Source organism: Rhamphochromis sp. 'chilingali', assembly GCF_963969265.1.
Source record: "Rhamphochromis sp. 'chilingali' genome assembly, chromosome: 17".
Taxonomy (NCBI): domain Eukaryota; kingdom Metazoa; phylum Chordata; class Actinopteri; order Cichliformes; family Cichlidae; genus Rhamphochromis; species Rhamphochromis sp. 'chilingali'.
The window spans coordinates 26,101,464-26,114,847 of NC_137944.1; the positions used below are offsets into that span (position 1 = coordinate 26,101,464).

Sequence of the window (13,384 nt, forward strand, 5' to 3'; positions counted from 1 at the left end):
TTCTTTTTTTTTTTTTTTTACAACCGAGATTCCAGGGCACATGCTTATATGGTTTTCTTTTATTCAAAAGCAGATTACTTTAGCGATTGTGTAACTGTGTCCTTGACATTTGTTAGGGAGGAGTGTAAGTATAGAGAGGAGGAATTCCTACTTCCCATTCATGTACTCTGCAATGTGCATTGTGTCCTTGTAATGTGTTTACCTTTTTTCTAAATAAATAGCTGTGAAAAAACCCATCAAAGTTGAGGTAAGTATTCACCACAGTATCGTGTTTTTTTTATTAGGGTCAAATTTCTCTTTGGGTAAAAATTAAGCCAACATCCAAGTGTCAAAGGTCGGTTCTAAAAAACAAGTAGGTCCCTGAAGCTTATTTGTGCCACAGATGCTAATTCAGTGACTGCGGGGGTGTGTAAGGAATGTTTTGGGACCTGTCTGATCTTAAAAAACTACCTTTGTTGTTACATTACAGCAATATTGAGGAAAGATTTAACGGCTGATCATGGAGCAGGATGAAGGTCAAAGGGAAAGTCCCTGCCACGCTTCCGGTTACTCTTCCATCCAGCGTAGTCATCCGTGCTATATCGCCCCTCCTGACCCGGAGTGGTATAACGTTTTGTAGAAAAGCTTGGTCGATTCTCTCTCTCTCACTCTTACCAAAATAATAAATTCTCTGGGGTTTTTTTTTTTCTCTCATACGTTTATGGTATCCTACGGAGGAAGCATCCCGAGCTCTCAGAGGTAATTGACCAGGATGAACCGACGGTCGTCTGACTCCTTCTTGATGTGTGTAAAACAAGGCAGTTTTCTTTTATGGTTTCTGTTTTTCAGTCTATTGAGAAAACCTGTTGTAAAAGTAGCTTAAAAAAATGATGAAAAACTCTTTACTTTGATCTGAGAAGGAGTGGCTGCACAAACCCAAAATACCTCATCGAGGTGTTTTAATAAAAATATTTGGGATAGAGTTCTGAATATGTGCTTTTTTTTTCTTTCTTTTTTTTTTACTCGGGGTTATTTTGCACGTACAAGGAGTTGGGACCTTTATGAAATTCTTTGCTTGGCTGGAGGCATTAAGAAATACTAATAACGATTCTGATACTCTGGGCCTCTTAGCATCAACTGAGCAGTGTTTAAATGCCACAGCTACCTGCGTATTGTTGATGACCATGTCAAAACCATAATGACGACCATGTACCCATCTTCTGATGGCTGCTTCCAGGTGGACACCTTAATGCCACAGAGCTCCAATCATCTCAAATTATTTTCATGAGCATGACAGTGAGATGACAGTGGCTGACAAATCTGCAGTAACTGTGTGACGCTGTCATGTCAATATGGGCCAAAGTCTTTAAGGAATGTTTCCAGCACTTTATTGAATCTATGCTATGAACAATTGAGGCACTTCTGAATGCAAAAAGGGGGTCCAACCTGGTACTGCTAATGTGCAAGGTGAGTGTATTTATGCATATACACATTAACTACAAGTAAACAGCACAATAACTAACAACACCAACAATCATAAACCAGTGCAGGAAAGCAGGGATGAGGGTGGTTGCCTCTAAGCTGGTGTATTTCTGTGCTTACACTCGAGTGTATAGCATCTGTGAAGGTGTACGTGCAAATACATGACCATTATATGAGGGTATACAATCTTATCTTGTTCATCTTACTAATTCTATCTTTAATAATACATATGCTTCTATGAATTCTGGAGTTCTGTTTGAAATGTGTTAGAGAACTTGGATGCTTAATGCTCAAAGCCACGACTGAATAAAAGGTTTACGCAGAGGTGACTCCCACAGTTTAGCCTTTCGACATATTCTAAATTCAGTGGATTGTTTATCATAGAATTAATATTTTCTGAATTCTATGTTTTGTTTTGAGTGCAAAAGTCATAAATAAAATTAAACAGCTACAAAACTCATTAAAAACACCAGACAGCTTGTCTTATGATCGTGTTTTTTTAATTATCATGTTATTTGATCCATAACAACAACAAATAAAAAGGAGAATTATAAATTCTCTTGAATTTCAGGCACTTTCACTTTCCACTTTATTTTTCCTTCCCGGGATTTTCTTCTTCTTTCTCTAAACTCTGAGCCTTTAGTTGCTCTTTGGCGTGATGAGGTGCACATTTTCAAGAAATTTATCTAGTCCCCAATTTCGTTGTTTGTCCGTGAGAGCATCCTCTGACTGCAGCAACTCTATACCACAGCTGCTCCCTGAATTTAAAGAAAGTAAAACAAAATAATACACAATTAAAAAAAGTTTCTAATTATCTGGAAAAAAAGACCCCATATTTTGTAGTTATACACAAATCTGTCAGTTATCACTTGTATTTTGGTTAATATATAAAATGCTCAGCCATAATTATTTTTCATAGTACTCACCAAACAGACTATGCACCTGCTCATCAGGCACGAAAAAGGGAGGCCCTAAGAGATCAACAGATTTTAAAATATGGTATTTTATGTTTATTCTCTCTCTCTCTCTCACACACACACACACACACACACACACACACACACACACACACACACACACACACACACACACACACACACAATATAGAAATGATATAGAATACCTTGATATAAATCAGGATTGTACAGTAAAGTGTCCAGGAGGTATCTGCAGTCATTCGCCATCAAAGAAATAATGAGAGCTGCATACCTACAAAATAAAAGAATAGCATTGGCATGGGACATCCGTGTATGGATACATTATATCAGCGGTCCCCAACCTTTTTTGCGCCACGGACCGGTTTATGTCCGACAATATTTTCACGGACCGGCCTTTAAAGTGTCGCGGATAAATCCAACAAAATTAAACTAGTACCGGTACCGAAAAAGAAGAAGATTTATTCACAACACACGCGAAAAGACCCAGGAAAACCGAGTTAATGATAAAAACGATAACAAAATAACGCTGAAAACCCTGAAAACCATACATTTCACACCCGAGCCTCAACTCTCGCGGCCCGGTACCAAACGTTTCACGGACCGTGGCCCGGGGGTTGGGGACCGCTGCATTATATAATACAGTATCAAACTGTGTAGAACATAATGTTTTGGAGTTTATTTAGTTTGAAATAAATGTCATTCTAAGGGTTTAAAATGAGGGTCTTGATCTCATCTTACTTTTCTCTGTCTCCTGGGTTGACGGCCACGAGAGAGCCCCTGTCCCAAATTGCTCCAAACTGACCCTCGATGGAACTGTGAAGTTTAACAGTATCAATTTAACAGTAATTTTAATTATTTTATTTTAAAAAGCATAAAACAATATGTAGTTTACTCACTTGGAGAAGTTGTACAGGTTACACTGATACAGGGAGATGTTTTTCTCTGAGTTCTAAAAACAAAAGACAGCACGGATGAACAACTTGTGTCTGTTTTAAAGTAAGCAATATAACTTTCTTGTAGCTTGCAGCCATTCTGCCCAAAATCTCACTGAGATCAAAACGGTTTTCAGAAGAAAGAGCTGCTCACATGCACATAATAAACTCAGGCATCACCATAAAAAACTCTATTCAGCGTAAAGACACTTAATTGCTGAGAAGCAATAACACTGACTACCTCAGCTTAGATCATTTAGTGGTCGTGTTTGCACACATGAAGTTCACCAACCTTGTAAACCTTTGCTCCAGGTATAGCAGGCACAGGCTCCTCGGTGTATGTCATGTTGTTCTCCTCAAAAAACTGACGAATAGCCTTTTCAGAAATCTCCACTCCAACCACTGAATGGCCCATGTCTGCTAGCCTGAGAATCACGAAAAAACAAAAGGTTAGCAAAGATGACAACTGACACTAATACTGATCAACTTAATTTAATTTAGTAAGATGTTTTCATACCACTTCATATCTACTGCTTTCCCACACAGAGGGAAGAAGAAGCGAACTCCTGTTCGTCCATTGAGAACTTTATCAATGTTTTTCTTCAGCATTCTGTTAGAAAAACAGTATTAACAGCAAAATACACATTCCTGCTGCAATCTCATGTTGAGGTGATGTCTGGTGATGTCTGGATCAGCCGTATTGATGGTACTTGTCTTAAAAATAGATAATCTAAGCTCACTTTCTAAAGCTTTTAACAGGACACAGCTTTAGGTGGTGATGCACCTTTATAGTTGATGTAATCTTCACAAGTCTTACATGCATTTGGGCTACTTTTGCACCCTCACTCCACTGAACTACATAAAAAAGTGGGGTCATTACTTGTGCACTTCAGGCTGATGGAAGCCGATTTTGTTCTGTTGCCAGCGTTCCTCCCATTCACCGAGGGCCATGACCCGATCTGCCTGCTGTTCCAGCATGCTGGTTATGTTTGCCTGACGATCAGCGGTTAAAGGAGAGCAGCTAGACATGAGAAAAAGAATTGTTTGTGAAAAAACCCCACTTCATGTCGCTGGAGACAGGAAGAGAATGCATAATCCGCACAGGATTATGGTCTTGCACATAAAGACACCTACAGCAACGGCAAAATGTAAGCACGTGTGGTCCATGAGCTGTCACCTGCAGGGTTACAAAACCCAACCGATGGGTCATTTGAATCTTCTGGTAGAAAATCATCTGCATTAATCGTGGATCTGCACGAGCTTGTTGTCCCGTTATAAACTAAACTATGGCACGATGGCTATAACCAAACAAATGGTTTGAATAACAGCGTCGTTAAAGCGTCATTCTTAAGCGGAAATGAATAATTATGTAATAGTTTCATGACAATGTCAGATCCTCGCTTACCTTGCAATAGCGCAGCATAAAAACAACCACAGTACTCGTAAAAAGACATTAGAACCGCACATGTTTTCCCGTAAACTCAAAGCGTGTCTCTCCTGAATGAAGGCTGCTAATATTTGTTCAGCAACACAGCTGACCGGGCAAGCTCTCCGATCAATAAACGCAGCGAGGCTCTCCTGAATTCTTACCCCGAGTTCTGTCTGCAAGGCGAGGCGTTCCGTTGAGCTCTCGGTCAGCTGTCTCTCAGTGTTTATAAAGTGCGAGAAGGAATGCTTTGCCTGGGAGAATGAAACGAGGTTTTGAAAATAAAGATCAAGCGGGTTTTATTTCTGGTTTGGGAGGAGCCTGATGATGCATTCATGGTACGTCAGAAAAATGTTACTCAGCATTCTGAGTAACAGTATCTCGAGTTCTTAAATCATTGCTCAAGATTAAGCAAAGGAATACAACAAAAGAAGATAATGTGAATGTTGTGTGTGTGTGATTAGAACTCTTGGCTAATTTGATGGTACCTTTTATGCAGATGTCTCTGGGTACGCAGGGTTTTGTTTTGTTTTTTGCTATATAAACTCTATCTTGATTTGCAATATGCATACCAGAATTTGCTTTTCAAATTGCCCATGTATTCCTTTGCGATATAAATAATGCACTATTTCCATCATGGACCCCTCTGTTTCTTTCTCTTTTCTGTAAACGCTTGCTGCAATCACGATTCAAACTGTGGCAGCTGTCACTAATCCTCAGAAAGTCTCTGGACTGTTGCACAGTGATTAGTCTCGCTTGCCCAGCCTGCCTCTCTCCACGCTTGGGTTGGTACGGCTCCAGTGATACGATGTTGTCAGCAAGACAATAAGAATCCGTAAGGAAGGACGGAAGGGAAAGGTGTTTTCCGGACGCACAGCGGCGCAAGTGTTTAAGAAATCCCGGTTTTACACTGAAGCGCTCTGGCATAGGTCTTTTTTCCGTAGTTTCTACTTCATTAAAAAAAAATACACACACTTCCCTCAAGAAAAATAAAATGTTGTAGCTCGTCAAACGTGCAAAGATGTGTAAATTTAACCATGTAACATTGAACGACATTACTTCATACAAACATAGGCTACTAGAACACAGCGGCAGTCCATAGGAGAATTCAGATATTATTGGTGTTTGCAAGAGGGAAAAACGGATATTATAAATCTGTAGAATCTGCCCGTTATATGGATATAAGTCTTTGTTGCCAAAAATTTAAAAAAAGAGGCATCTTGCTGCACTCTAATTTAATGTAGAGTAATAATGTGTTGTAGCCTATTCTCAACTTGGCCATCAACGAAAAGCTATTTTTAAACAGCTGATAGAACTGCTGAAGCAAGGTTATTCTTCTATACTGGTCTCCCTTATAAAGAACTGTTACCTGCTTATGCTCTGTTTACGCTGGTGTACTGGAAACAATGCTTCCCACCAAGATTGCTATCTTTAGCCAAAATAAACAACGTACTACATTCAACACTCATAGTGAACCACGAGAAAATGTGACGTTCCTCTGTGTTGGTTCAATTCCTGTGCGTAATTCGGGCTTTCCGAAGCGCTCCAGTTGTGCAGGGTCGCGTCCAGATGTGTGTGTTTTTCTTTACGGGGCGACGAAGACGGCGTGGAGCTTCTGACCAATCACCGCCGCCCGGGGGCGGGTCGAGCGTGAACTGTTGTGGATGTGGAAAAATGGACAATTTATCACGCATATTCATCATTCATATCCCAACGGGGAAAGCTTTGGTTGCACGCTGATTTGATTGGCAAATGCCTGGCCGTGGTGTGAAACGGAAAATCACCAGTTGGGAGGAGAAGAGCGCGGTTCGCTACCCGGTAAGGGCGAGCTCTCTGTTGGGGAGAAGTCGGGGCGCTGTGGGGATTGTACTGGGTAATTGCTGCTATGTTTAGAGGCTGTGATTACTGAGAATGCATTTGAGCAGTAAGATTAAAGCAGGTGGATCTGTTGAGATCTAAGAAATAATTTCTGTAGCAATATGTATTTCATATTTTTTCTTTCATCTTGCCCTCTGTCCTGAAGGCGTAAATCACCGCTGCAAGCTCACGCTCTTTAAAAATTCAAGCAAAACGCTTTCAGATTCGCTTTCCACCCGCTTATGATCACGGCACTTGCACTGATAGCCGGGATAATAGCCGGTAAAGTGCGTTTATCTGCTCGAAAGCGGCACCTGACTGCTATTAGCCACTGATGTATTGTTTGCATAGCGCTCAGCGCACCTTTGTTACTCGCTGCTCACTGACACGGGAATCTCAAGTGCTCGTAGCAGCCCTCACCATCCTACTGAACAGTAAATCTCAAAGACTTGTTAGACCGACCCTTGCTTGCGATAAGGTCACTGATGCTTAAAGTCATTCTAAGAGCAACAGGGGCACTTCAGTCCACCCCTGGATTACACGAGACTACCAAGCTGCCTGTATTTGGCAGCATGTAAAACCAGGTTGCTGTCGGAGTAGCAGTGCGTGATGGGGAGGCTGTCCATGGTGCTCTGACGGAGAGAGGTGCATGCTGGATAATAATAAAGGAGAACACGCTGTGAGGGATTTGGGAAATTCGGAGGACACGGGGGGGCGGCGGGACATTCCGCTTTGGCATTGTGAATATTATGTTTTTTATTTTTGGAAGCGCCTGGACTGTGCGTACAGTGTGCGCTATGCCAGAAGGTGGGAACTTAATCATATTGTAAGGCTCCGGATTTGCAAGGCTCCAGAGGAGAAGTTGGTGTCTTGAGCCTCCAGAGCTCGTGTCATCCGAAAAAAGGGGCTACGGCAGAGCCGCAAGACAACACGATCAACAGTTCAAAGCGCAACTGTAGGTATGATTCTGGTTCTGGTTCGGGGGGCACATATCTCAGTGATTTTCTGTGGCATGTTTTGACAGTGGGATTTGCACACCTTGCTGTGTCACACTATGACAGATGCCTTTATTGACTCCGGTGTAATTTGATACAATAGGATCGTATATAGCTGTGTTTTGTAATTCTATCTACATCTCTGGGATATGGGGGGAAGTCAGCACAGGCTTCTCCCCCTGGACAGATGGGCTGCGGGTTGCTCTGCCACCATCCAAGAATATTAAGCTAAGTAATGTAGTTCAGCTGTCCTACTGTTTCCGCTTGCAAAGTCGTTGGCAGTAATATCAAAACAAGAATCTTTTTACTCCAGTATGAAGTCTTTCCAGACATCTTTTCTAATTTGATGGAGATTGTGAACAGACCACAGGCACACTGATTATACAAGGCATGTGTGCACCAGTGGAGTGTGCATATCACTGACTGTATTATGACTTCTTCCTGCTCATCTTCTGATGCAGTCTAAATGGCATTGTTTTGTTCTGATGCCCAGTTGTCTTACACTGAAAAAAGTCTAACATGCAGTCATTCATTCAATCTAATAAGTGCCATTCAAAACAGAATAAAATCATTGATTTGATTGTGAAACCCTTTCTTTTTGCATTTTAAAATACCACTTTTGATTTGGATGAAACTAAATATCTGTACAAAGGACACAACGCAAAGTTTTTGATTTCTCTCAAAACATATATTTCTTTTCATGTTGAACAGATAATATCTTTAATTTGAGTCAAAGTGATTTGCACTTGAACACGCCCACCAGAAATAGACCGGGACCCATTTTTATTCTGCATGGCTGCTGGAAACATCATGTCACATCTTTGATTAATTTCATCTGAAAATAAACGTAAGTAAAGCCAAGTGTGTTACAAAAGCTTTTATAATTTGTATTGCCAAAATTGCAGAAAATAACCCCATTTAAGCTGGGTCGACAGCCACCCCTAATTTTTGCATGATTGTAGCTGCTAGCTACAAGCTAGCTAGCTATCCGGCGCGACGTTAGAACTGGTTACCAGAAACCGACCATCACAGTCAGGAATGCAAGTTAGGCAAAAAGCCGTTTTTTACCAGTATACTAACTAGCTAGCGTTACCACGATGCATCGGTGGTGGATACAGCTAGCTAGCATAAGTTCATAGTTCATAACATTCATAGTATAACTCCGTGCTCCGCTTCGTTTGAATTTTTCTGGTGAGCGCGCGGTTTCTAGACACAAGCTTGTGTTTGTGCGCGCACGTTTGTCTCTGTCTCTCTTCATATAAATATCTGTGTGTTATGTGTGTGTACACCGAGCGCAAAAGATAATTATTAATGTGCATGATTTAGAGACAGAAATAACAAGCCAGCATATAAGATCAATGACATAAGACTAATTCCTTCAATTGACTTTCAGGCGCGGCTCGGAAAAATGTGCATTTTCTGAAGAAATTGTAATTTTAACAGCAAAAAATTGACCCTATGCCAAACTTAGTCGCTAATGGCTGGTCTGTAGACTGTTTGGTATGTCATGTTACGTATTTCTTGGTTTTTCTATGTAATGTGTTTTATAGAGAAGTAACATTATTCTTTTTTTTCTGTATGCTTTCAGAACCACAGATCGCTCCATCCATTCCATGGCTGAAGCATACATTTTCATTTAATCTGAACAGGTATCATTTTGCATTTACACTGCACATCCTTTTTAAACATTTCATAATAATCTAGACTCTCCATCATTATCCTCTCATTCACCTTGCTGATGTGTTGAGGACTTGATAAAAGAATACATGGTATGTCCATATCTGTTCTGTCTCTACATGAGATGCAGTCTCTTGATGTAAATTTGACAACTCTGCTATTAAATGCAGTGATTAATGTAGGACAGCAACGATTAATCAACTCATCAAGTTAATATCTTAGGGTTCTGTATTGTTTTCTTTTTTTTTTCTTGGGCTTTGTGGAACATTTATGAAAATGTTCCACCATTGATTTAATTTAATGATTATGCAATTCACAATCTGATTAGTCAAATAATTGTTCTAATAGTCTGTGACCAAACAACTATCAAAATAGTAGTTTATTATGGTCAAAGATTTATCAGGTGTGCCAGACTTCAGTTCTTCACTTGTACATTTTGTTCCATATTTTACCTCAAGATATCCCAGAAAGATGAAGCTGAGGAAGAGCTGCAGAGTACCACCATGGCACTCTTCGTCTTCAGGGACAACTCAAGCCTCCTACATCAGCCTCGAGACATCGGGATAATCATTGATGGTGTGGAAGTCCTGAATGAGTTGCCTTCTGTGGCAGCTGGAGTGGCAATGGTCTTTGGACTCTGTTATGCTCTTAATATGGAATATCCACGAGGATTCAGGTTCACCTTTGAGGCTCTTCAAAAGATTATGATGGAGCTTGACTTTAACAAGATGACCTCTAAGATTCGCAAACTTAATTGTGAACTTAACACTGCACAGTAGTGTGTTTGCATGCATGTGTGGATGTGTATGTGCACATGCATGTGCATGTGTGCTTGGTTATTTTGCTTGGTTGGCCTGCAGTGGTATTCTACATTCAAAATTTATAAGAACACCCATTTGAAAGGGAGATTTAAGTTGATTTCATTGATACATGTGTAGATTTTTTTTTTTTACATTGTACAGGCACAGTGCACATATAAACATTTTTGAGTACTTGCAAATAGGGCTGGGCCATATTATACCGTTCACGGTAATACCGGTATAATGTTAGGCAACGATAGGAAAATGAAATATCGCGATAGAATGGGAGTAAAATGCGCATGCGCAGTGCCTTTGTTTTCATACGCACATGGCCGATTGTTGAGTGAAACAGATGAACCAGAATTGGTTTGTAAAAATGGTGCAACTTCCGTGATGTGGAACTGGTTTGGTGTTTGTCCGTCAGATACACAACAAAGCACATTTTTTTGCAGAACATGCAAGCGGCCATTGTTATTGTCATATTTGTCGGACTAAGATGCTCTTAAATCTGGGAGTAATCTGGGTCCTAAACTCCGTATACTTCAGGTCAAACAACACTGCAGCATCACTTAGAGTTAAAAACTGTCTAAATTCTTTCATCTTTAATAAAACGATCAGCATTGCTGCTTTACCAGGTGTAACTATAAAGTTTAACTTCCAGGCATCCATGAAAACAAAAGTTATTACATTTAACGGAGTTAGAAGTTAGCAGGAAGCTAGCGGAAGTTAGCTCGCTAGTTTCGCTAGTTACCTAAGCATGATATAGCATGTTCTGACTGAGAGATTTCTGAAAAAAATCAAACGTACAGCTCTGCTATCACTTCCAACATAAATGAAGACAGGAAACTAAACAGCAGTGACGTTTGTAGGGTTACTGAAGTTGGGCTAGCTGGTATATAATGATGTGCTACGTGATCGCTAGCGACACAGCTATGTTAGCATAACATAAACAGTGAAGCTGGAGGACGAACACTAACACTTTTCCACTTATAAAAGTTAACGTGAAGGTTCTTCATGGTTAGAGACAAATGCAATCGCATGGCAGGATACTGTAAACGGACCAAACTTCAGTCAGGAGAACAACTGAGATAATCCATCCACAATACGAGGTTAGTCATTAATATACTGCAACAACATGGGAATAGAGCAGCTGCCAGAGAATTCAACATTAATGAATCAATGGTACAGAAGTGGAGGAAGCAAGAAGAATGAGTTTAATAAAGTTTGATTTATCTGACTGCTTTGTTTCGCTTAATGTGCCTTATAATCCCGTGCACCTTATGGTCCGAAAAATGCGTACTGCACACTGCAGTTTAATGTTGCAAAGCACCTCTTTTTAACTTCAGTGGATATTATACATGGTTATGCTCAGGATATGTCAGCCCATTTCTACTGGAAATGCCTTTTGGTTAAACTTTCAGCAAGGAGTTTGCATTTGCACTGTTACATTTTTATAAAGCTTTAATGTACATAAAAACCAGCTTCTTGTTTAAGTGAAAATAAATGGAAGGTTGTCTTTTTGCGCTAGTAATGTTGTGGAGTTGTATTTTGTCTCGCATCAATTATATCGTCGGTTATATCGTTATCGCAAATTTTCAAATATATATCATGATAAATATTTTTGGCCATATCGCCCTGCTCTACTTGCAAATTGGTTTAAAAAGAGTTTTTATAATGGTTTTATGCCAGTTTTAGACAGGTTGCAGGTTTTATACTGGTTTTCAAAAGATTGCAGGTTTTATACTGGTTTTCAAAAGGTTGCAGGTTTTATAAAACAAACATTTCTCTAATCATTTCTGCCGTAGCACTAAATCTGTATATTACTAATCCTCTCTATTGATTATAGTTAAAATGGTTTGGAACAATAAATAATTTTGAAATAATTGGTTGGCCAACTGTCTTGTTTTTTATAGGAAATGCAGAGCATTTTTGAACTGAAATAAAATGAAATGTAAAAAATATAGTTTGAATATATGTAAATCAATTACCTGGCTTCAACACAAACATATTAGTTCATGTTAATTTGGTTCGATGTGAATACATTAGGTTGGTTAAATTTCAATATATTAGCTTGGTTCAATAATTAAAATATGGTTCTATGTAAAAAAATCAATTTGGATCAATGCAAAATTTAAAGTTTCAGTCAAGTCTAGTAATATTGTTTATATCAACATAAAAGTATCAGGTCATATCAAGTGACTCAATTTGGATTCTATAAAGCCAAATATTTTGGATGTGACAACTGGACATCTTTTTTTTTTCATTTGAATAGGGTTATTCTTTTTACAGTGTAGCTAATGCCCATCTCGCATTAGCTAATAGCTCAGGAAAGACTGGAAAGATTGCCTGCTTTCACATCCCACTAAGTGCTCCACGTATTAATGAATCCCAAAGAAACAAACAAGGCTGGCAGAGTTCATTGCAGCATTTAATTACAAGTCTCTAGTTATTTTGTTCTTTCTTTATTTATTTTTGATGAAAAATGATGGTGCTTCCAAACAAAATGCTGTCATTATCACTGAGGTTCCACCCCAAAAGGCTCTCAGGGGAGGCTGTATCTTGACAATAAGCTGTACATGAATTTCATTTGATTTATGAAATGACATTTAATGGCAACCTCCTCATCTTAATAGGATTTCTCATTCATGATGGTTCTGTAATACCTTCCCTCGTGAATAAGACACAAATCTTGTCATGTCAAGCTAGGCGGAATGCATATTCCACGGACAGCAGGAATTTCCAGTCACATGTTCCTTAAGTGAGCTGAGTTTGGAGTTTGCATTGTGCAACCTTTGGACTGTCTGTTGTAGTATTCTATTGTTGGTCATTCTCCTTGTGTGTAATGTCTTAAAGAATGTTTTTTGTTACTCTTGTGAAAGCTGCAGTCAGTTGAACAAAAAGACTGTTTAAAAAAAAGTATTTTAAGCACAAGATTAAGAAATTCGGAGACGCAGGGCTAATTGAACTCTGCCTGGAATGTTGTTCTTCTTTCTTATCCTAGGGTCAGATCGTATATCTAATCAGGTGTTGTCAAGGTCAGATTGTTTATTCCCATCTGATTAGAGTTCTGTGAGACTGCCTCTAGGCCGAAGCTGCAGAGATAAGATGCGCTGTCGGTAAGATGCGTTGTTAGCAGGACCGGTTAATAAGGCAGATGGATTCGGCTGCATGCTGTTTCTGCTGTGTGCGTTGTCAGGTGCACAGCCAGCCACTGTGCTGTATCAGTGTCCTCCGAAGGCTCTTTTACTCTACATGCTTGGACTGGTGTGCTATTGTTAGTCTCCGCCTGTGCGATATC

The 13,384-nt window shown here is 39.7% G+C and overlaps 2 protein-coding genes across 5 annotated transcripts in view; one reads left to right on the top strand and one right to left on the bottom strand.

Moving 5' to 3' along the window:
• Positions 1–1,939: 1,939 nt before the first annotated feature.
• On the bottom strand, positions 1,940–5,080 carry LOC308385090 (putative thiopurine S-methyltransferase). Of its 2 annotated transcripts, none has more exons than XM_080863838.1 (9): positions 4,922–5,080; positions 4,212–4,352; positions 3,849–3,941; positions 3,624–3,756; positions 3,296–3,348; positions 3,138–3,212; positions 2,585–2,670; positions 2,388–2,432; positions 1,940–2,219 (listed from the first exon to the last, which is right to left on the bottom strand). In XM_080863838.1, the coding sequence occupies exons 2-9, from the start codon at positions 4,307–4,309 to the stop codon at positions 2,101–2,103; spliced, it is 702 nt and encodes a 233-aa protein (XP_080719964.1). In that variant the 5' UTR covers positions 4,310–4,352; positions 4,922–5,080; the 3' UTR covers positions 1,940–2,100. The 2 variants fall into 2 exon arrangements, with proteins under 2 accessions (XP_080719964.1, XP_080719963.1); XM_080863837.1 differs by lacking the exon at positions 4,922–5,080 and adding an exon at positions 4,737–4,905.
• A 1,070-nt stretch (positions 5,081–6,150) lies between these two features.
• Positions 6,151–13,384, top strand: part of ext1c (exostoses (multiple) 1c) — an 89,010-nt gene continuing 81,776 nt past the window's right edge. Inside the window, exon 1 of one of the 3 annotated variants that reach the window (XM_080863633.1) lies at positions 6,151–6,575. The gene's annotated coding sequence lies outside the window, so the exon portion shown is untranslated. Of the gene's footprint in view, positions 6,576–6,612; positions 7,574–13,384 lie in introns of those variants that run through there. The other 2 variants (XM_080863635.1, XM_080863634.1) reach the window with 2 other exon arrangements.